The sequence below is a fragment of the Cavia porcellus genome, unplaced genomic scaffold (assembly GCF_034190915.1).
Source record: "Cavia porcellus strain 051 isolate PalLab524CR breed Dunkin Hartley unplaced genomic scaffold, mCavPor4.1 scaffold_15, whole genome shotgun sequence".
NCBI lineage: Eukaryota > Metazoa > Chordata > Mammalia > Rodentia > Caviidae > Cavia > Cavia porcellus.
Genome location: NW_026947498.1, coordinates 66,630,026 through 66,652,181, shown reverse-complemented (window position 1 = coordinate 66,652,181; position 22,156 = coordinate 66,630,026). Strand labels below are relative to the sequence as shown.

Genomic DNA, 22,156 nt, shown 5'->3' with positions numbered 1-22,156 from the left:
CTCCTATGTCTTCAAGGTTTCTACTCAATTTGTCTTCCAATAGATTTAGTGTTTCTGTTTTAATATTCAGGTCTTTGACCCATTTAGATTTTAATTTAGTACATGGTGATAGACATGGGTCTAGCTTTAGTTTTCAGCAAATGGAGAGCCAGTTTTTCCAGCACCATTTATTAAAGAGACTGTCGTTCTTCTAGTGAACCTGCTTGGCTCCTTTATCAAAGATAAGGTGGTTGAGTGTGTTTCTAGTTGTGGTTGTATCTTCTAATCTATTCCATTGATCTTCAGCTCTGTTTTGATTTCAATACCATGTTGATTTTACTACTGTTGCTTTGTAGTATAACTTCAAGTCAGGGATTGTGATAGGTCTCTTCTGGTTCCAGATGAAATTTAGGAGTGATTTCTCTAGATCTATAAGGTATGTTGATGGTATTTTTATTGGGATTGCATTGAATCTGTATAACAGTTTTGGGAGAATGGCCATTTTCACAATGTTTGTTCTTCCTATCCATGAGCAAGGGATGTCTTTGCATTTTCTGAGATCATCTTCAATTTCTTTTTTCAGTGTATTATGATTTTTCCTGTATAGGTCTTTCACTTCTTTTGTAAGAGTAATTCCTAAATATTTCATTTTTTTGCTTGCTAATGTGAAGAGTGGAGTTTCTCTTATTTCCCTCTCTGTGATTTTGTTGTTCATGTATAGGAATGCTATTGATTTCTGAGTATTGATTTTGTATCCAGCCACATTACTGAATTCATTTATTGAATCTAAGAGTCTTTCAATGGAGTTTAGGGGGTCTTGTATGTAGAGTATCATGTCATCTGCAAACAGTGATAATTTAACTTCTTCTTTTCCTATCTTTACCCCTTTTATTTCTCTCTCTTGCCTAATTGCTCTGGCTAGCACTTCCAGTACTATATTAAATAGGAGTGGTGATAAAGGACATCCTTGTCTTGTGCCTGATTTTAAACTAAAGGCTTTCAATTTTTGGCCATTTAGTATGATGCTGGCTGTTGGTTTGTCATAAATGGCCTTTATTATATTGAGGTAAAGACCATGTATTCCAATTTTCTGTAAAGTTCTTATCATGAATAAATGTTGGGCCTTATCGAAGGCTTTTTCTGCATCTATAGAAATGATCATGTGATTCTTACTTTTGGCTTTATTGATATGGTGGATTACATTTATTGATTTACGTATGTTGAACCATCCTTGCATTCCTGGGATGAATCCCACTTGGTCATGGTGTATAATCTTCTTGATGATTTGCTGCATCCTATTTGCCAATATTTTATTGAGGATTTTTGCACCTGTGTTCATTAGGGAGATCGGTTTATAGTTCTCTTTTTTAGTTGGGTCTTTCTCAGGTTTTGGTACTAGAGTAATATTTGCTTCTAGGAATGACTTAGGAAGGATTGCTTCCCTTTCAATTTCATTGAAATTGCTTCCCATTCAATTTCATTTGAGGAGTGTCGGCATTAGGTCTTCTTTGTATTTCTTGTAGAATTCTGCAGTGAATCCATCTGGGCCTGGGCTCTTCTTTGTAGGTAAGAACTTAATTACATTTTCAATTTCATTAACAGAGATTGGGTTATTCAACAGTTTTACATCCTCTTGATCTAGCTTTGGTACTTCATATGTTTCTAAGAATCTGTCTATTTCTTCTGTGTTATCAAACTTTTGAGAGTAGAGGTTTTCAAAATAGGTGTTGATGATCTGTATTTCTATTGGGTCTGTAGTGGTTTTTCACCTTTTTCATTTCTTATTGCATGAATTTGAGCTTTTTCTTCCCTTTTTAAAATAAGGTTGGCTAGGGCTTATCGATTTCATTTATTCTTTCAAAGAACCAACTCTTTGATTCGTTGATTCTTTGTATGTTTTCTTAGTCTCTATTGCATTGATTTCTGCTCTGATTTTTATAATTTCCTCTCTTCTTTTGGCTTTGGGCTTGACTTGCTCTTCTTTTTCTAGCTGTTTGAGGTGTAGCATCAAGTTATTTATTTGTATTCGTTCTGTTTACCTGATGTGAGAACTCACTGCAATAAATTTTCCTCTGAGGACGGCTTTCATTGCATCCCACAAATTCCAGTAAGTTGTATCTGCATTTTAATTTTCTTTTAGGTATTGTTTAATTTCTTCTTTAATTTCTTCTGTGACCCACTGATTACTCAAGCGTGTGTTATTCAGTTTCCATGTGTTTGCGAGATTTTTGCAGTACCTTTTATCATTAATTTCTAGTTTCAGAGCGCTATGATCCGATAACATGCAAGGGATAATTTCAACTGTTTTTCATTTGTTTAAATATGCTCTGTGAGGTAATATATGGTCTATTTTAGAGAATGATCCATGTACTGCTGAGAAGAATGTGTATTCTGATGTTGTTGGGTGAAACCTTCTGTATATGTCTATCAAATCCATTTTTCGCAGGTGTGATTCAGTTCTGTTATTTCTTTGCTCATTTTCTGTCTGGTTGATCTGTCCCTTGGTGTCAATGGCGTATTAAAGTCTCCTGTTACAATTGTGTTACTGATAATTTGAGTTTTCATTTCTGTTAATAGTTGTTTTATATAACTGGATGCTCTGGAGTTTGGTGCATATATATTTAAGATAGTTATCTCTTCCTTTTGGAATTTTCCCCTTACGAGTATGTAGTGACCTTCTTTGTCCTTATGGTCATTGTTGGTTTAAAGTTCACATTGTCTGCAAACAGAATGGCTACTCCTGCCTTTTTTTGTATTCCTGCTGCATGAAATATTGTTTTCCATCCTTTGACTTTCAGTCTGTGAGTATCCTTCTGGGTTAGATGGGTTTCCTGTAAACAGCATATGGTTGGAATTTGTTTCTTGATCCATTCTGCTAGTCTGTTTCTTTTGATTGGTGCATTGAGACCATTTACATTAATGCTTATTACTGTTAAATGCTGGTTTGTTGTTGACATGTTATCTCTCTGCTGTTGCATCTTTATCTTTCTGTTTTGTTTAATTATCTGCTTTGCTTAGTGGTTTTTTTCCTTTGTGTATCTAAACTGTCTTTCAATATTTTTTACAGGGTTGGTTTGGTGTTCAGGATGTTCTTCAGCTGTTCTTTGTCATGGAAGTATTGTATTTCACCACCAATTTTGAATGATAGTTTTGCAGGATATGTCAGTCTAGGTTGGAAATCATTTTGCTTTAGGATCTGGAATACTTCACTCCATGCTCTTCTTGACTTTATTGTTTGTGATGAGAAGTCTGCTGTGATTCTGATAGGTTTTCCTTTATAAGTGATCTGTCTTTTCTCTCTGACAGCTTTTAATAATCTATTCTTGTGTTGGATTTCTGGGATGGTGATTATTATATGTCTGGGTGTATTTTTATTTTGGTTATGACTATTTGGAGTTCTATATGCTTCACTGATCCTGATGTCAGTTTCTGATCTCATGCTTGGGAAATTTTCAGCTATTACTTCTCTAATATCCTCTTGACATCCTTTATGTTGTCTCCTTCTTTTTCATTAATCCCTATCATTCTTATGTTATTTTTCTCTGCATTGTCTTGCAGTTGTTGAATTGTTGTTTCCTGATTCCTTGTTATTTTTAAAAGTTCTTTCCTTTCCTGTTCACTAGCTTCAATCCTGTCTTCAAGGTCTGAAATTCTATCTTCACTTTCATTAAGGCGGTTTTTACAACGTTCAGTGGAGTTTTTTATTTCCTGTATATCTCTGTGCATCTGCATTATGTATTCTGTTTGTTTCTTATATTGCTCGTCTAGGGATTCTATCTTTTTGTTTAGTTCTTCCAATTTTTTATCTGTGTTTTCTTTAGATATATTGAGAATCTCTTTCATTTCTTTTATCATTTTTCTGTTACCTGGGAGATTATTTCGAGTTTGAATTTCTTTAAAGCTTCCTGGAGTTGCTTGTTAATTTCAGTAGCTATTGTGTCCAATATTTGAGGTGAATGGCATATATTTTCTTCTATATACATTGCTCCTAGGGTTTCTTGAGATGGGCTGGAGGTTTGAGGTTGTAATTTGGTCTTTCGTTTTGTCATTTTCCTATATTTCTGTGTTTCAAGCGTTATTTGAAAGCTTCCTCAGGGTCTGTTGGAAATCCCCTTCTATGTTTGCAGCTCCTGAGACTCTGGCACCCCGTTACCCCAAGCCACTGGGCCTGCAGAACCAATGGCTCTCCTCTGCCTGTTCAGAGCTCTGCAGTTTCAGATAAGCTGGGCCTCAGGGACACTGTGCACCCACCTGCCCGTTGGAAGCTCCACAGTTCTCCAAGTGCAGCTGGGATGGGGAGGCGCATCTATTAACCATACTTCTGCAAAAAGTGTATTTTTAAAGTTTAATTTTTCCTAGTAATTAAAAATTCCCTATAGTTAATAAAAGTACTAAAGTAATTTATTAAAATTAGTAATTAAATCTTAAATTTTCTTTCCTTCCTGATGGAACAATTTGCTAGCTACAGAGTGAGTTTTACTTTCCCAGCACTTCCTACATAATTTAGAACCCCAAGCCAATATTATCATTTATTGTAGAGGCAGCCAGCTGTGAAGACATATAGTCATTGATGTGCTCCTTGGATAGACAAGACCTATAGGTGGAATTTGGGTTGGTTGTCTTCTTAACATTAATGAGATCCATGATATACTACCCAAAAACATAGTACCCTGGCATTTGAGAAAACAAGAGTAAGAAGGTGACTTACACCTCATCACCACCCCTTCTCCCCTAAAGCATAAAACCCAGCTGAACTTCCCCTGAAGTTGTTCATAAAATCTTTATTCTACAGGTACCTTTCCTGAACCTGGGTAGAAAGAATGTCCTTATCCTTGATGACAGAGATACCAAAACAAATCTGAGCACGCATGCCTTGCTGCATTCATTATCTTTAGAGTGTACCTTTCGTCCTCTATCCATACTTGTGCACAATTGTTCATCAAAATACACAGGTTTTCCTTTTCCTAGGAGTTTTTGAACATTTTAAATAAATACATGTGCTTTTCTCTTGTCAATCTGTCTTTTGTTACAGGTGCCTCAGTTGTAAACCTGGCCATAAATGAAAGATGAAATGTCTTTTCTCTTGAGGTGATTTAAGAGCTACTCACTTCTAAAGGAGTACTAGATTTAGATCAAGTTTTCAGAATTCTCCTTACTTTATGTATTGGTAATATATTCTATGTATCTCCACACTTGGTGTTTTTTTTTTTTTTTTTCCATTCATAGAACTGACATGCCGGGCAACTAGACTGAGATGAAAGGCTCCTAATTGCTGTCATTACCTTTTTTTTTTTTTTTTTGGTCTTCATTTCACTGGTGTGTATTATACCACTTGACATAGGTTGAGCTTTGTAGGAACATTTATTTTTGTTTTGTAAGAATATTTAACATGATGGTTTAATTGAATTTTTTTATTTAAAGAGAAAAAAAGCAGTAAAATGCTACAAGTAATACAGAACTTCAAGAAAAAATATACAGTAAGAAATCAGTAGTTAATAGATTACACATTGTTATCCCAGAAACAGTTGTCCAAATTACAAAATTAAAGTATACAAAGTGGACATTCATACAGTGAGATTGCAGACAGTTCTGTTCAACGATCCAACAAAATCTCAGTAATATGGTTTTCTATCCTATACACTTAAACATACATGCAGTTATATCCTTTAGATCACCTTCCTTTCCTCTCTTTTTTACAATAACAATTACACTTTTTGGGTTTTATTACTCCCAGAGTTCTTATAACTTTTTTTAAGGCAAAAAAAAAAAATGTGACAAAGCAAAACAGAGTCAGTTAGAAGGATGGATATAGTACATGATGCAAAAACAGAATACCAGGTGATCATAAATAGTTACCATTATGCCTCTTGCTCTCTTAAAAAAAAGTTGTCTATATCATCAGGTATAGTAGAATTGAACAAAACAGTACAGAACAAGATCAATAAAACCTACATTGGAGACCTTACAGGACTTCAAAAGAAGATAATAGTCAAACCATAATGGGCATCATAGTTAATCTTATTGCCTTCAAAGTGGTTGCCTATACCCTCAAACTTGATACTATCAAACAAAACAGAATATAGTGAAATCAGTCAGAACCAGATGGGGAGAGCATTACAGGGGTTCAAATCAGGTTAATAGGAAAACAAAAAAATTACTATAATATATCCCGCTATTTTTTAATTTAGTTTTCCCTTAATTAAAAAAAATTAGAAAAATAAATTACTTAAAAAAAAGGGGGAGATTGAGATAAAGGAGTACATAGCAACAGAACAACACAGGTCAGAACCAAACAATTTAAGCATCATTGGGATTAACCACCAGATAACCTGACATTATAGTAGTCACCATAGTGTCTCTTTCCTTGAAATATTTGAGGACAACTTTGTATACTATAGCATCAAACATATCAAGACATTGTGAAGCCATTCAAGAGAATGAAAGTATTACAGGGTATTTAGAACCAGCTAACAGAAAATGAACAATGGTTTCTATATTATCTCTTTGCCTATAAAAATTTTTGTTTATACTATCACATGTAGTAAAATATAATAAGATACAACGTGGAAATAGACAACAGCTTGATTGGACTTCAGAACAAGATGATATTAAATCAGCACTAGCAGTTATGATGTCTTGTTTTCTTCAAAATAGCTATTTGTACTATCACAGACAATAAAATCGAACAACCCAGATTAAACCCATTCCAATTAATGAGTGAAAATGTTATATGGCTTCAAACCAATATGATTGGGAATCATGATTACCACATACTTTTATGTATTCTTATCATTTCTTACACTAGGGAAACTATTCGATATTTATACATGTGAGTTTGATTTATTTCACTTATGAGTATGGTCTCAAGCTGCACCCATTTATTGATAAATATCTCAATGTGATCATTCTTTATAGCTGAGTAGTACTCCATTGTATAAAAATACTACAACTTTTTTATCCATTCCTCAGTTGATGGACACTTAGGTTGTTTCCAAGATCTGGCTATTACAAATTGTGCTGCTATAAACATAGGTGCACATATATCACTGTGGTATGATGCTTTCAGTTTTCCTGGGAATATGCCTAGAAGTGATATAGCTGGGTGAAATGGGGCTTCCAGTCCCAGTTTTCTGAGAAATCTCCAGACTGACCTCCACAATGGTTGCACTAGTCTACACTCCCACCAACAGTGCAGGAGAGTTCCTTTTACCCCACTGCCTCTCCAGCATTTGTTGTTGTTGGTTTTCTTGATCCTGGCCATTCTTTCAGGAGTGAGATGGAATCTCAGTGTGGTTTTAATTTGCATTTTTCTAATGACTAATGATGATGAACATTTTTTCATGTATTTATTTGCCGTTTGTATTTCTTCACCTGAGAATTGTGTATTCATCTCAAATGCCCATTTTTGGATTGGGTCTTTGAATTTTGGGGGTCTCATTTTTTTTTTAATTCTTTATATGTTTTAGACAGAATTCTTTTGTCTGAGGGACAGTTCACTAAGATTTTTTTTTCAGTTTGTGGGTTTTCTTTTCACTATGCTGGAGATTTCTTTTGACATGCAGAAGTTTTTTAATAAGAGGTGATCCCAGTTATTAATTCTGGGAAATATTTCCCATGTGGTTTGAGTCCTGTTCATGAATTCTCTGCCTACCCCTATGTCTTCAACATTTTTACCCAATTTGTCTTCCAATAGATTTAGTGTTTCTGTTACAATATTCAGATCTTTGATCCATTTAGATTTTAAGTTAGTACATGGTGATAGGCATGGGTCTAGTTTTAGTTTTCAGCATATGGAGAGCCAATTTTTCCAACACCATTTATTAAAGAGACTATCGTTTTTCCAGTGAACATGTTTGGCCCCTTTATCAAAGACAAGGTGGTTGAGTGTGTTGGTAGTTGTGGTTGTATCTTCTAATCTATGCCACTGATCTTCGGCTCTGTTTTGATTCCAGTATCATGCAGATTTTACTACAGTTGCTTTGTAGTGTAACTTCAAGTCAGGGATTGTGATGCCTCCTGCGTTGCCTTTGATGCTTAGAACTATCCTTGCTATTCTAGGTCTCTTCTCGCTCCAGATGAATTTTAGGAGTGATTTCTCAAGATCTGTGAGGTATGTTAATGATATTTTTATCGGGATTGCATTAAATCTGTATAACAGTTTTGGGAGAATGACCATTTTCACAATATTTATTCTTCCTATCCATGAGCATGGGATGTCTTTCCATTTTCTGAGATCATCTTCAATTTCTTTTTTCAGTGTATTATAATTTTCCTGTATAGGTCTTTCACTTCTTTCATGAGAATAATTCCTAAATATTTCATTTTTTGGGTTGTTAGTGTGAAGGGTGTGGTTTCTCTCATTTCTCTCTCTGTGATTTTGTTGTTACAGTATAGGAATGCTATTGATTTTGTATCCAGCTACATTACTGAATTTATTTATTATGTCTGAGTCAATGCAGTTTTAGGAGTGTTCTACGTAGAGTATCATGTTATCTGCAAATAATGATAATTTAACTTCTTCTTTTCCTATCTTTATGCCTTTTATTTCTCTCTCTTGCCTAATTGCTCTTGCTAGTATTTCCAGTACTTTATTAAATAGGAGTGGTGATACGGGACATCGTTGATTTTAAAGTGAAGGCCTTCAATATTTGGCCATTTAGTATGATACTAGCTGTTGGTTTGTCATATACGGCCTTTATTATATTGAGGTAAAGACCATCTATTCCAATTTTCTGTAAAGTTCTTATCATATGAACCTTATCAAAAGCTTTTTCTACATCTATAGAAATGATCATGTGATTCTTACTTTTCTCTCTATTGGTAAGGTGGATTACATTTATTGATTTACGTATGTTGAACCATCCCTGCATGCCTGGGATGAATCCCACTTGGTCATGGTGTATAATCTTCTTGATGATTTGCTGCATCCTATTTGCCAATATTTTATTGAGGATTTTTACATCTGTGTTCATTAGGGAGATTGGTCTATAGTTCTCTTTTTCAGTTGGGTCCTCCTCAGGTTTTGGTACTAGAGTAATATTTGTTTCTAGGAACGATTTAGGAAGGATTGCTTCCCTTTCAATTTCACTGAAGTGTTTGAGGAGTGTTGGCATTAGGTCTTCTTTGTATTTCTTATAGAATTCTGCAGTGAATCCATCTGGGACTGGGCTCTTCTTTGTAGGTAAGGACTTAATTACGTTTTCAATTTCATTAATAGAAATTGGGTTATTCAGCAGTTTTACATCTTCTTGACCTAGCTTGGGTACTTCATATGCTTCTAGGAATCTGTCTATTTCTTCTGTGTTATCAAACCTTTGAGAGTAGAGGTTTTCAAAATAGGTGTTGATGATCTTCTGTATTTCTTCAGGGTCTGTAGTGATTTTGCCTTTTTCATTCCTTATTGCATGAAGTTGAGCTTTTTCTTCCTTTTTTAAAATAAGGTTGGCTAGGGGCCTATCGATTTTATTTATTCTTTTCAAAGAACCAACTCTGTGATTCATTGATACTTTGGATTGTTTTCTTAGTCTCTATTGCTCTGATTTCTGCTCTGATTTTTATAATTTCTTCTCTTCAAAAGAATTGGCTATGGGTTTGACTTTCTCTTCTTTTTCTACATGTTTGAAGTGTAACATCAGGTTATTTATTTGTATTCATTCTGTTTTCCTGATGTGGGTACTCAGTGCAATAAAGTTTCCTCTGAGGACAGCTTTCATTGCATCTCACAGATTCTGATAAGTTGTATTTGTGTTTTCATTTGTTTGTAGGTATTGTTTAATTTCTTCTTTAATTTCCTCTGTGACCCACTGATTACTCAAGAGTATGTTTTTCAGTTTGCATGTATTTGTGGGATTTTTGCAGTATCTTTTATTATTAATTTCTAATCTCATAATGCTATGATCCGATAACATGCAAGGGATAATTTCAACTCTTTTGCATTTGTTTAAATATGCTCTGTGAGGTAATATATGGTCTATTTTAGAGAATGATCCATGTACCGCTGAGAAGAATGTGTATTCTGTTGTTGTTGGGTGGAATACTCTGTGTATGTCTATCAAATCCATTTGTTCACAGGTGTGATTCAGTTCTTTTATTTCTTTGCTGATTTTTTGTCTGGTTGATCTGTCCATTGGTGTCAATGGTATGTTAAGATCTCCTGTTATATTTGTATTACTGCTAATTTGGTTTTTCATTTCTGTTAATACTTGTTTTATATAATTGGGTGCTCTGGAATTTGGTGCATATATATTTAAGATAGTTATCTCTTCCTCTTGAAGTTTTCCCCAGTATGTAATGACCTTCTTTACCTCTTCTGATCATTATTGATTTGAAGTTCACATTGTCTGCAAGCAGATTTGCTACCCCTGCTTTTTTTTTGGGGGGGGGGTCCTATTGCATGAAGTATTGTTTTCCATCCTTTGACTTTCAGTCTGTGAGTATTTTTTGGGTTAGATGGGTTTCTTGTAGACAGCATATGGTTGGATTTTGTTTCTTGATCCATTCTGCCAGTCTGTTTCTTTTAATTGGTGCGTTGAGACCATTTACATTAATGGTTATAACTGTTATATATTGGGTTATTGTTGACATGTTAACTTTCTGCTGTTGCATCTTTATCTTTCTGTTCTGTTTAATTTTCTGCTTTATTTAGTGGTTTTTTTTCTAAGTGTATCTAAACTGTCTTTCAGTATTTGCAGGGTTGGCTTGGTGATCATGAAGTTCTTCAGCTGTTCTTTGTCATGGAAGTATCTTATTTCTCCATCAATTCTGAAGGACAGTTTTTCAGGGTACATCAGTGTAGGTTGGAAATCATTTTGCTTTAGGATCTGAAATACTTCACTCCATGCTCTTCTTGACTTTATTGTTTGTGCTGAGAAGTTTGCTGTGATTCTGATAGGTTTTCCTTTATAGGTGACCTGTCTTTTCTCTCTGACAGCTTTTACTATTCTATTCTTTTTGTTTGATTTCTGGGATGGTGATTATTATATGTCTGGATGTAGTTTTATTTTGGTTATGGCTATTTGGAGCCATATAGAAATATGTTTCATTGATCTTGATGTCAGTTTCCATTCTCTTGTTTGGGAAATTTTCAGCTATTACTTCTCTAAATATCCTCTTGACATCCTTTATGTTGTCCCCTTCTTTTTCATTTATCTCTATCAACCTTATGTTGTTTTTCTTTGCATCATCTTGCAGGTGTTGAATTGTTATTTTCTGATTTCTTGTTATTTTTAAAAGATTTTTCCTTTCCTGTTCACTGGCCGCAATCTTGTCTTCAAGGTCTGAAATTCTATCTTCACATTCATTGAGGTGGGTTTTACAACTTTCAATGGAATTTTTGATTTCCTGTATATCTCTTTGCATCTGCTTTATATATTGTTTGTTTCTTATATTGTTCATCCAGGGATTCTATCTTTTTTTTAGTTCCTGCAATTTTTTAACTGTTTCTTCTTTAGATATGTTCAGCATCTCCTTCATTTCTTTTCTCATTTCTAGAGATTATTTCTAGTTTGAATTCCTTTAAGGCTTTCCTGAGTGGCTTCTTTATTTCACTTACTATTATTTCAGGTATTTCAGGTATATGGCATGTATTTTCTTCTATGTACATGGCTCCTAGGCTTTCTTGGGATGGGCTGGATGTTTGAGATTGCATTTTGGTCTTTTATTTTGTCATTTTCCTATATTTCTGTGCTTCAAGTGGTGTTCCAAAGCTTCCCCTGGGTGTGTTGCAAATTGTCTCTTATGTCCTAGACTCTTGGGACTCCTTTTGTAATGTAGCTCCCTCCTTGGGCAGTGAAGCCCCTGGATTAAAAGAAGGTTGCCATGCTCCTTTCAGGTAGACCTAAAGGCTCCTCAAGCTACACTGCTCCCCCCTCTGGCAGCAAAGCTTCCCTGAGGGAAAGAAGGCCACCTGGTGTGGTCCAGGCAATCCCAAATCCTGCTAAACCCAACCTAGTGTGGCTGCAAGCCCAGCGGGCCCCCAACTCCCTAAAGCAAGGATCTCATACTCTCCTGGGGATTGGATGTTGTGTAACTATCCAGCTTCTTGGATGGCAAAGCTCCCCAGGCTGATAGAGGGTCCCCCTATGGCCTAGGTAGGCCTCAAACCTCCTCAGCAGGGCTGCTCCCTCCTCCAGGTGGTGGCAGTAGTGCTGGTGCTCTCCAGGCCAAAAGAAGGTCGCAGGCAAGGTCAGAGCAGTTTCCCGAAGCTTGGCCCAGCTCCCTCTTCCCAGCAGGCAACTGTGGTGTGGTCCGGTTTAATTGAATTTTTAAAGCACAGGTAATATCCTATTTTAAGAGGGTTGAAGGTCTAGCGAGATATCTGCATTGATTTAATATCTGTGAAAATTCAAAGCAAGATACTAATTGGAGGAAAAGAGGAGACAAACATTTAAAATTCATTTCTTTTTTTCTTTCTTTTTGTTGCCCTTTTTTTGTTTTGTTTTTTGTCTTTTTGAGACAGAGTCTCACTATGCAGTTCAGGCTGGCCTTGAACTCACTTTGTAGCCCAGGCTGGTCTTGAACTCACAGCGATCCTCCTGCCTCAGTTTCCCAAGTGCTGGGATTACAGGTGTGAGTCACCACACCTCGCTAAAAATTCATTTCTCTATAGTTGCAAGAGATCTAAATCACTGTAGTGAGAGAGGAACGTTTCCAGGAGATCTATCCCTGGGCCACACATATTCCACAGCATGTTTGTCTGTGCAAAATATGTGGAGATGGAGTTTACCAGGACTGCCACATAGGATAGGAAAAGGATCAGACTTCCAGTAACAATAATTTAAGAATTGATGGCTTTCAAACTCAAAAGTACATAAAAGTCACCTGAAGTGGGTGTTTAAAATGTAGATTCATGGATTTCTTCTCTGTCGTTTCCCTTCCAATTCTGTATATATGTGATAAGGCCAGGATTTTGTACTTTCAACAGATTTTAGCATCTGATTCCAATGTAGTTGTTTGAACTAGCCTTTCAGAAAAACTAGTAAATTCATCCAAAAGTAGAGAATACTTCCATAGTAAACTCTGTACTTCATGAACATCATTATAGCAGAGCTCATGAGCATTCATCTTTGGCTATCTCTACCTTGTCAACTTGGGGCTGACCCATTTCTCCTTTCTCAAGTCTATATATGCTAAAGTGAACATCAAATCACATCACATACTAAAAAACCAAAAAGTTTTTGTGGTGTACTGCTGTCACTTTCTGTTGCTGCCACTTCCTTCATCCTGAGAGAATGTTTCTTTTTAATTTTTATTTATTAGTACATGCGTATAGTACATAATATTTACATTCCTTGTGGGAAGTTGGTCCATATACATGACATATCTTACTTCCTTTTTACCTCTGCTTTCCCTTTCCTCCCTCCCTCTTCTCCCATCTCTCTCTCCCCTTCCTTTCTTTTTTTTGGGGGGGGGGACATGCATAATATTTCCTGGGAGGATGTGTTTCTAATCCAAGTATATCCATTTTTAATAAGTGCCTTCCATCTGATAACGTCATATTCTCTTGTCCCATGTTTTCTTTCTCAGCCAGTTAACCACTAAGCTTTACCAAGTCATATGGTCATAAATAATGGTGAAGAACAGAAACCCTAGATTCCAAGATACAACACCTTGCTCAGTACCGTCTTTCCTTTGCAGACCTCTGTTCTAGAGTCTTTTGTCTGATTGTTCTCTAGGTCTGCCCACTGCTTCTCATTACCTTGTAATAATCCCCAACTTTCTGGATATAGTAGTCTCCAATTTCTTGGTGTGAGTCAGTGCCCTTCAAATTGGGAATGGCATAAGTATCTCTTCCAACAGATATACAAGCATGGATAGTTTTAAGGGACTAATTTTCCAGATCATCATTTTCCATGTTTATGTTTGTTTCTCAAAACTGAACTGCTTATGAATGTAGCATAATGCTAGTTTGTACTTCCCAGATCTTTCACAAAGAACAATTCATTTGTAGTATAATAGTACCACAACATAGTCTTACTTCAGTGTGTAAATATCTTCAACATGCCCACAAAAAGGACAATTGTAAATATTTGTTTTAAAGGCTTTGTCCCATTCCCCATAATTATTAAAACAAATCCCTGAAAACAAAGCAAAGAGCTTTAGAAAGAAATGCCAAGGCTTTCATTGTAGAGACTTCTGTCTACTCCAAAGTATCAAAAAAATTACCAGTAATTATGTGGGGAAAAGGTGCATAAAATTAACATTTTTATTTTCCCAGACCTTTCTGAGTAACTGAGTTAGAGCACCTCTAGGAGAAAGTATACCATTGAAGGAAACTATCATTTTTCTAGCTGGTAATGAGCCCTTTTCCAGTAAAGTTTGTAGTTTTTGCTTTTACCCCTATTTAGGCAGAAGCTAGCTGTTAACTGATAAACAGTTAAAAATAATGCTTAATAATAAATCATTCATTTTTATGTTTAATTCATAAGGAACTAAGGCCAGAATAAAATCCCTTAAATTCATATCTACTTATTTATGTGAACAAATTTTCTTAATATATCTGAAAACCAAACAATAAGATGAAATGATAGTTAACCCTATTCATTTTAGAAGTAAGATTTACCGTCAGGAACGGTGATACATGTCTGTAATCCCAGCTCTGTGGTAGGCTGAGTTAGGAGAATCTTGAATTTGACCCCAATCTGGGCAATTTAGGGAGAACTTGTCTCAAAATAAAAACTGGCTGTATCTTGGGGAGAAAGGCCCTAAGTTAGTTTCTATTATAACTTGTATCTAGATGTGCCCCCCAAAAAGCCACATGAAGTCATAGCAGGGGTTTTGGGAGATGGCTGAGTCTAGAGTGTTTGATACTGGGGATTAGTGATGTGTGGTACTAGATTAGTCCATCAATTGTAAGTACCATAATTCTTGGTGTGGGTGAATGGACTCACTGAAGACAGAATCCGCATCCTGGGTATGTGGGATACCAACCAAAGGCTTATAGCCTGAATGGGATAAAAGGGAAAGGCAGGGTCACCACCTTGCTACCAGCTGTTTACTGACTTCTTCCTCCATAAACTGTCTTCTGCCATCTATCCTGCCTTGGAGCTAACTAGCTATGGACTGAAACCTCTACAAACTGACCAAAATAAATCTTTCCTCCTTTAACTTATGAATGTTGAATATTTTCAGTGAGAAAAGTGACTAAGACAAGTCCTCTGTACTGGAGAAGAACAATTGTTCATTCATAGATATTATGAATTAAGGGGAGAAACATTCACTTCATTAAAACATTTGCAATTTAGTTACATTTTATATTTAATAATAATTAAATGTTAACCACCATCCTAGGAAAGTATCCTCCAGTCTCATTTCTAGACTGTAAAACTTGCTTGTAGCATTCTGGAAGTGCAGTCAGAGGAAGCTGGTCTGAGATTCAAGGCAGTTGTTTGTTTCTGAGTAGATCTCACTGTGATACAAATGGCAAATACATGAAAAAATGTACAGCATCACAGATCATTTGAGAAATGCAAATTAAAACAATACTGACAGCACTCAGGAGGCTGAGGCAAGGAGATCACTGCAAGTTTGAGACCAACCTGGGCTACAAAGTGCAAGGCAGTCTGAATTGCATAGGGAGATGATGTCTCAAAAAGACAAAAATAAATAAAACAACACTGAGATTCTACCTCACTCCAGAAAGAATGGCTGTCATCAAGAAATCAAACAATAACAAATGCTGGTGGGGCTGCCAGGGAAAAGGAACTCTTCTCCACTGTTGGTGGGAGTGTGCACTGGTACAACCACTGTGGGAATCAGTGTGGAAATTCCTCAAAATCTAGGTTTGGAAGTCCCATTTGACCTAGCTATTCCCCTTCTGGGTATTTTCCCAGAAGAATTGAGAACATCATGCCATAGCAATATCTGTGCACCCATGTATATAGCAGCACAATCTGTAATAGCTAAATCTTGGAAACAACCCAAATGCCCATCAGCTGTGGGACGGGTAAAAAAGATGTATTTTTATACAATGCAATACTCAGCTATAGAGAAGGATAAACTCAAGGCTTTTAGAGGTAACTTGAGACCATACTTATAAGTGAAATACATCAGACTCACATGGATAAACTGTATTATCTCCTTATTATAAACTGAAACAATAAATAAGCTCCAAAATGTACAATAGCTTTTTTGAAAGGGGTAGAAACTGTTCAAAAGGAAAAGGAGAAGAAAAAAAAAAAAAAAACATATATATGGTCATACTAATCTCTGTTATCAAAAGAAGTTTGTGCTTTTATTGTTTGATCACTTTTTCTTATCTATATCTTATATTCTGAGCAACTATTTTAAATATAACATGCAAAATAGTAACCATTGTTAAACTCCTATTATGTTGATTTGTACTCTGTACCGTTGTTTTTAGTCTTTTTTTTTGTTGTTTTATTACAAAAAAAGAAAAAAGATCTCAATATGTTGCTGTCCTGGATCTGCTGGGCTCAAGCAATCCTCTTGCTTCATGCAGCCTCCAAACTAGCAGGGACTGCAGGCACCCACCATGGGCACTCAACGAGCTGGAGGATGTCAGCACTTACTGGATTTGCCTTCGGTCTTGTCCCCCACTCTCTGGTATCTATGAGTTTGAACTTTTTTTTCTAGAGTTTTCTCAGAGAGTAAACCTACCTTGTACTGGAATTCTTGCTGCTTTTCAGCTTCTTGCCCTTTTGTTCCGCATGCGAGTTCACCAAAGCCATCTTCCTCTGCCTGAATTTTGGCAACTTTGTTTTGTTGCTCAGTTTTGATAACTTGTTTGGAGGTTCTAGCAAGGGAAGCGCAGCTACTCCTTTAAGATCCTTCTCTATCCCGGGTGATCATCCTCTTCCTCAAGCACGCAGCTTCGGGAGGTTTTCTAGTCAGGATTTGCAAGATAAATAAGACAATACAGGACACATAATTTATAGTATTATTTTATAATAGTTACTCAAATAGTCAAATACAAAAGGAAGAGTACAGGAGATCTGTTGACACACTAAGGCCCAAAGAATCCAGCTGAGGGCCCATGGCAATGTCCTGCATGAGTCCAGCTAGGTGAAGACCTAAAGCCCATGACAATGACTCACACAAGTTTCTTTCATGAATCTGCCCTGGGAAGGCCCAAAAGTCAGCAGTGGAAGCTAGAAAGCCTGTGCCAATGGGATGAGAGATCTGTGGCAGTAAGTTGTGGATTCTGCACTACAGCCAGGAAGCGATGCTCAAAATAAAGGCCAACACTCCCCTAAAAAGTATCACAGCCATTCTCAGTGACAACGCGAGCCAGCTTGACTAGCTTCTCCAGGAGACTGAATAGCACATGATTTTCTCCTCCAGAGCCAGGAAGTGATGCTCAAAGTAAGGACCAGAGCTCCCCTAAAGTGAACTGTAGCCATTCTCAGTGATAACAAGGTCCTGAGCTCCTCTGATAATGAGAACAGCCACGTTTGTATCAGGAAAAAAGCTCAACAAACTGCTACAGGAAACCCACAGCAACAGGAGAACCAACACCAAACAACACATAATTTTTTCTCTCCAGTTCTCCGTTTTGTGTTGGCAACGATTCTCAGGTGGGCCTCAGCTCCGCACCGATTGAGTTCAATTGTTGTTACAAATTGACCACCAGTTATCAGTTCACCACAGGAGGGTGCACATGGGGCAGTGAGGGAGTAAGGGGACACCTGGCTGGTCAGTCAGCTCAGCCACATCAGCCCTGGCAATCAATGGGCGACAGATGTTGCAGCCGGATAGCCCTCACATCCTGCTGCTCACCATTTAATACTGTGACTAGTGTAGCATGCTTTTGGGTTCCCCTGTATACAACGTAGTCCTACTAGGTGCCTTTTTAAATGCCAGCCACTCTGTGCAAAAGGTCACCTGACTGGTCACTCTTATTTTCCTGCTTCTAATGTCTATCAAAACAATCCCCCTCGTAGAACTCTTCCTGCCTGATTCTCTCCACTCCGCTCATTTCAGTCACATTGCCCTGGGCAATTCACTGGATGGCACTACATTTCCACTTTCCTTTGTACACACCATTCCCTTGCTAAATGATCCTTCTAGCCAACTAGCATTCTATGTGATATGGCTCAAACCTCACCACCTCTGGGAAGCCCTTCCTGACCCTGTTAGTCATGGCCAGGACCCCTCCTCCCAGCCCCATCCATGACACTCTGGGCTCTTCCCATGTACTGTTCTAATGGGCCTCAAGAATTACCAGTGAGTGAATGTGTGATTAATTACAATGGAAAGGCATTAAATATAGAAACAGAACTACTTGTACTTAAGTTCTGTGTTTTCTCATATCCCCTGTGTATGAAGCATGTGCGTGGCCCATACTCATGGGATTACAGGAATAGAAAAAGAGTAGAAATAGAGTTATCCCTCTGTCTTGGTTACTTTTCTCTTGTTGCTGGGACAAGATACCCAACACGCAAAATGAAGGAAGGAAAAGTTTATTTAGCTCACAGTTTGTGGAGGTTTCAATCTATAATCAGCTGACTCCAAGGCAGGGTGGCATGCGGCAGAGGGCAACAGTTCATGGCAGCAGAAAACAGCACAAGCAACAAGAGCAAAAGAGGAGGAACACAAAGAGAAGACTTTCTGTACCTTACATTGTATGTAGACCACACACGTGGGTGTAGCACTCACACCCATAATCTCAGCACTGAGCCATGACTGCATGAGGTTACATCCACACTCAAATCATAACACCCACCTGGAAGAAAGTCCTAATATCTGATGAAAGGTTAATTCAATGTAAAATATTTTTCAGGTCTGAGCAACACAGAGTAAGACTTTGTCCAAAAGAGTGAATTGTAGTCTGAAATGGGTTAAATTAAGTTATAAACCAGGAATTGGAAGGAAAAATAGAGGTCATTTTGACACATCTTCAAGGTTAATTAACATCATCAACAACAACAAAACTGTCACACATTTCAGTATGCTGCAGATTAACCATCAAGGCCACGTTGTACTCTGGTTTTAGAACCAACTGAGAATTTGCAAAAGGTTCTTTTTATGGACTAAAATCTTACCTTTTAACTTTGTCACTTCACATTGTCTTGCCCCTCTTATTCATAATCAGTGTTTCAGTATCAATTATTTTTTCTTCTCCCCAAAATTTTATTCTAACACGCCCCAGATACTGTGTCCCCAAAGACATTTTTCCAACTGCTGTCTGGCCTCACTGCTGGTGGCTTAGGGAATCTGTTCCATTTTGGTTAGCATCTATACAGATCAATCCCTACCTGCTCCCCACCCTTTTTTTTTTTGTGGTGCTGGGAATTGAAACAAATGCATTGTGCACACAGGGCAAGAGCTCTATCACTGAGCCACACACATCCCCAGCCCAAATCCTTTAGTTTTAGAAACCTCCTAGTCTCCGTTTAATTTAAAACTTCCTTTTGTTAATAATTAAATGTTGGAATTTCATCTTGTTTTAAAAAGGTATCTAGCCTATTTTACTCATTAATTCTTCCTCTAGTTGTAGAATTTGAGTTAGTAATACTTAAGCCTATTTTACAAAGTTGTTTTTGTAGAATTAAATGGGCTAATGTCTGAAAAAATCTGTTGCAAGCAAGTACTCATTACATGTTGATTCCTTCCTGAATATTATTAGCCACAAAGTTGCTACATCGCAGTGACCAGAGGGAATCACCAGGATGGAGGACAAAGGAGTCCTGGAGTAAGTGGAAAGATAATAACTTCTTGGTCTATTTTTTAGAGGAGTTAGAATGGTAAATATATTTTAAGAAATTAAGAGAAACAACAGTAAACATCTCAGTTTGCTTTACGTGAAATGCTTTAGATGTTGAACAATTCTCCCAACAGTCTTAGCTCCATGGCAGTCACCTTCAGAGCTGTCTGGTCCCTGTCCTTATCTCCCAGCAGCTTTCTGGAACATTTGTATCAGAATGTACTTTTTTTCTCACAATTCTCCATGAGGAGTAAGCAGTCAACCCTGTTCCTTTCCAGCCTGTGACAGGACAGAGTGGAAAAGCCTCTGCTATATCCCATGGGCACTAATTCCCAAAATTTCTTTTTCTAGATAGATTTAAAACTCTTACCTTTTTGTAATAGCCTCCTCCTTCCAAGTAGAACAAACGATTGGTTAACATTTATCTCAAGTGAAGAAACAAACAGGCATTTGCAAATTTTCGTAAACAATCATGTTTAGTTAAAAAAAAAAAAAAGCTGTGTAAACTACAAATTTGCTGGTCTTTGTCCCTAGGATGTCAGTTAGGCAATTCTTACGGTAACCTTGAGTCATCTGCTGTCCAAGGGAGACACATAAGCTAGTGGGAACAAGAAGGTCCAGACTTTGCAGAAGAATACTCATTTCAGCTTTATACTCTGTCTCTGTCTCTGGGCCTGGGTTTCCAAAAGACATTACACTTGGAGGAGGAGGAAAATGCCTGAGCTAAAGGTAAGAAACCATCTCTGTAGAACTAGGGGTATATCTCATTGGTAAACGTGGATCTGCAGGGCTCTGCTTGGTTCACATCCCCACTACATGTACACAGGAGCTTGGAAAAGAAAACAAGAGAAAGAAACTATCTGGCAAGTGTGCTGTGTATCTGAGTTGGGGGGGTAGGGGATGAAAGGGTATGCAGTTCAAACCCCTGGGTTCAAAGGCTCTAACACAATGTCTGTGGGCAAGGCTGGGGTGATAAGGGAGAGATGAGAAAGAAGTATTGACCATTTCTTGACTTTGTTCATTTCAGATATTGGCTTAGAGGAGAACTGTAGATATTCTAAGGACTCTTCTCTACCAGAGACATGCACTTTTCTTACTCTGTCTGCTTGTCACTCCCTGTTTTCTGATGCTTTCCTGCAGCTTCAGCTTCCTGAACTGCTTCCAACCAGCCAACTAGGTTTGTGTAATCTATTCAGTTGCATTGAGGTTCAGAATCCAGCTTGGTGGTACAAGACCTAGCATCTCCTCTGGGAAATATTTTCATCTCTTTATTTAATGTGTAATTGAAAAATACTAATGGGTTAGGTGCTAGGTTTTTAAACTATGAGTTAACCCCAATTCTAATCCTCAGAATAAATCTAAAATATAGATGCTCTTGTTTTTGTCCAACCAGTAAGAAAAGCAAAGCTCAGAGGAACTAAATGACCTGCCCAAGATCTTAGTGGACAGGTAATTGAGCTGTATTAGAACTTGCTTTATCTTAATCCAAAACATAGCCCAAAAAGGGACCCTGAGTGGTTCCTACTAGACGAAGGAATGTGTGTCCCCAGTGCCTATAACCATGCCTGCTATTCAACAAGTGCAAATAGAACTGAATAGAGCTGCCCAAGCTTTGGCTTAAGCTAAGTGGACCAGAAACCCCGTTCTCTGACCTGCAGAATGCAGAATAATGCCCTACCTTTCCCAATGCAAAATTTGAGCATTGGCCTAATACCCTTCAACTAATGCTTCAAGCATCTCTCTAATTGGCATAGAAAAAACACTCAGCACTTGAGTAAATGTGGTTGTTTCTTAATGCCAACTGAGAGTTAACTTTCATTCTTTCATTCAGCAAATATGTGCTAGTTAGTATGTGGTGGCACAGATTAACATAGAAGACTGGAACTGAGTTTGGGATAGATAAAGAGAAACTTCCTGAACACAAGGCTGTTCTGAAGCTGAGTCCTGAAAGAAGAATGGGTATTAGCAAAACGAAGGACAGGACCAGGGATAGCATGTAGAAAGACACAGTGTATGTAGACAGCCCTATATGTTCTGCCATTCCAGTGTTTTCACTAAATTGGAGTTTCAGGAGGGACAGTCAAGTAGAGACACCCAGCAAGTAATGACCATGTGGATCTTAATCTCAGGGGATTTGTAAGGGGTTGGGGAACATATATGAGGTCATCGTGTTCGTAGTGGTAGTTGAAGTCTTGGGGGAAGAAAATACATAGAAACAATTTTTGTTTTGTCTTTTGGTATGGTACTGGGGGTTGAATCCAGGGCCTTTGCACTGAGTTAAATGCCCAGCTCCTCTTTTTTTTTTTTTTTAAACAGGATCTTGGTAAGTCACTGAGTTGCCTGGGCTGAGTTTGAAGTTACTATCTTTCTGCCTCAGTCTCTCAGAGAACTGGTATTACAAATGCTATGCTTGACTACAAACTGTTTTCTGATAAAAATCCTATGAGGAAGTTTCCAGCAGGGGTTGAAAACATCTTTACCATTTATAAATAAATTATATCTAAAATCCTGTCC

General features: G+C 37.4%; 1 protein-coding gene and 1 long non-coding RNA gene across 11 annotated transcripts in view; one reads left to right on the top strand and one right to left on the bottom strand.

Annotated features, from left to right (window-relative positions):
* The window catches only part of LOC100721056 (rab-like protein 3), a 131,733-nt gene that overhangs the window by 51,654 nt on the left and 57,923 nt on the right, over nucleotides 1-22,156 (top strand). For 4 of the 10 annotated variants that reach the window (XM_063225043.1, XM_063225044.1, XM_063225046.1 and 1 more), the window contains one exon: nucleotides 19,565-19,630. The exons of 4 other annotated variants lie outside the window; for them this stretch is intronic. In XM_063225043.1, coding sequence (XP_063081113.1) covers nucleotides 19,565-19,630 — 66 coding nt within the window. Of the gene's footprint in view, nucleotides 1-16,371; nucleotides 16,543-19,564; nucleotides 19,631-20,187; nucleotides 20,372-22,156 lie in introns of those variants that run through there. 2 more of the 10 variants (XM_063225042.1, XM_003469296.5) reach the window with 2 other exon arrangements.
* On the bottom strand, nucleotides 13,274-20,166 carry LOC106027571 (uncharacterized). Its single transcript, XR_001201161.3, has 3 exons — nucleotides 20,013-20,166; nucleotides 16,597-16,822; nucleotides 13,274-15,385 (listed from the first exon to the last, which is right to left on the bottom strand). It is a non-coding gene; the product is annotated as an uncharacterized LOC106027571 (long non-coding RNA).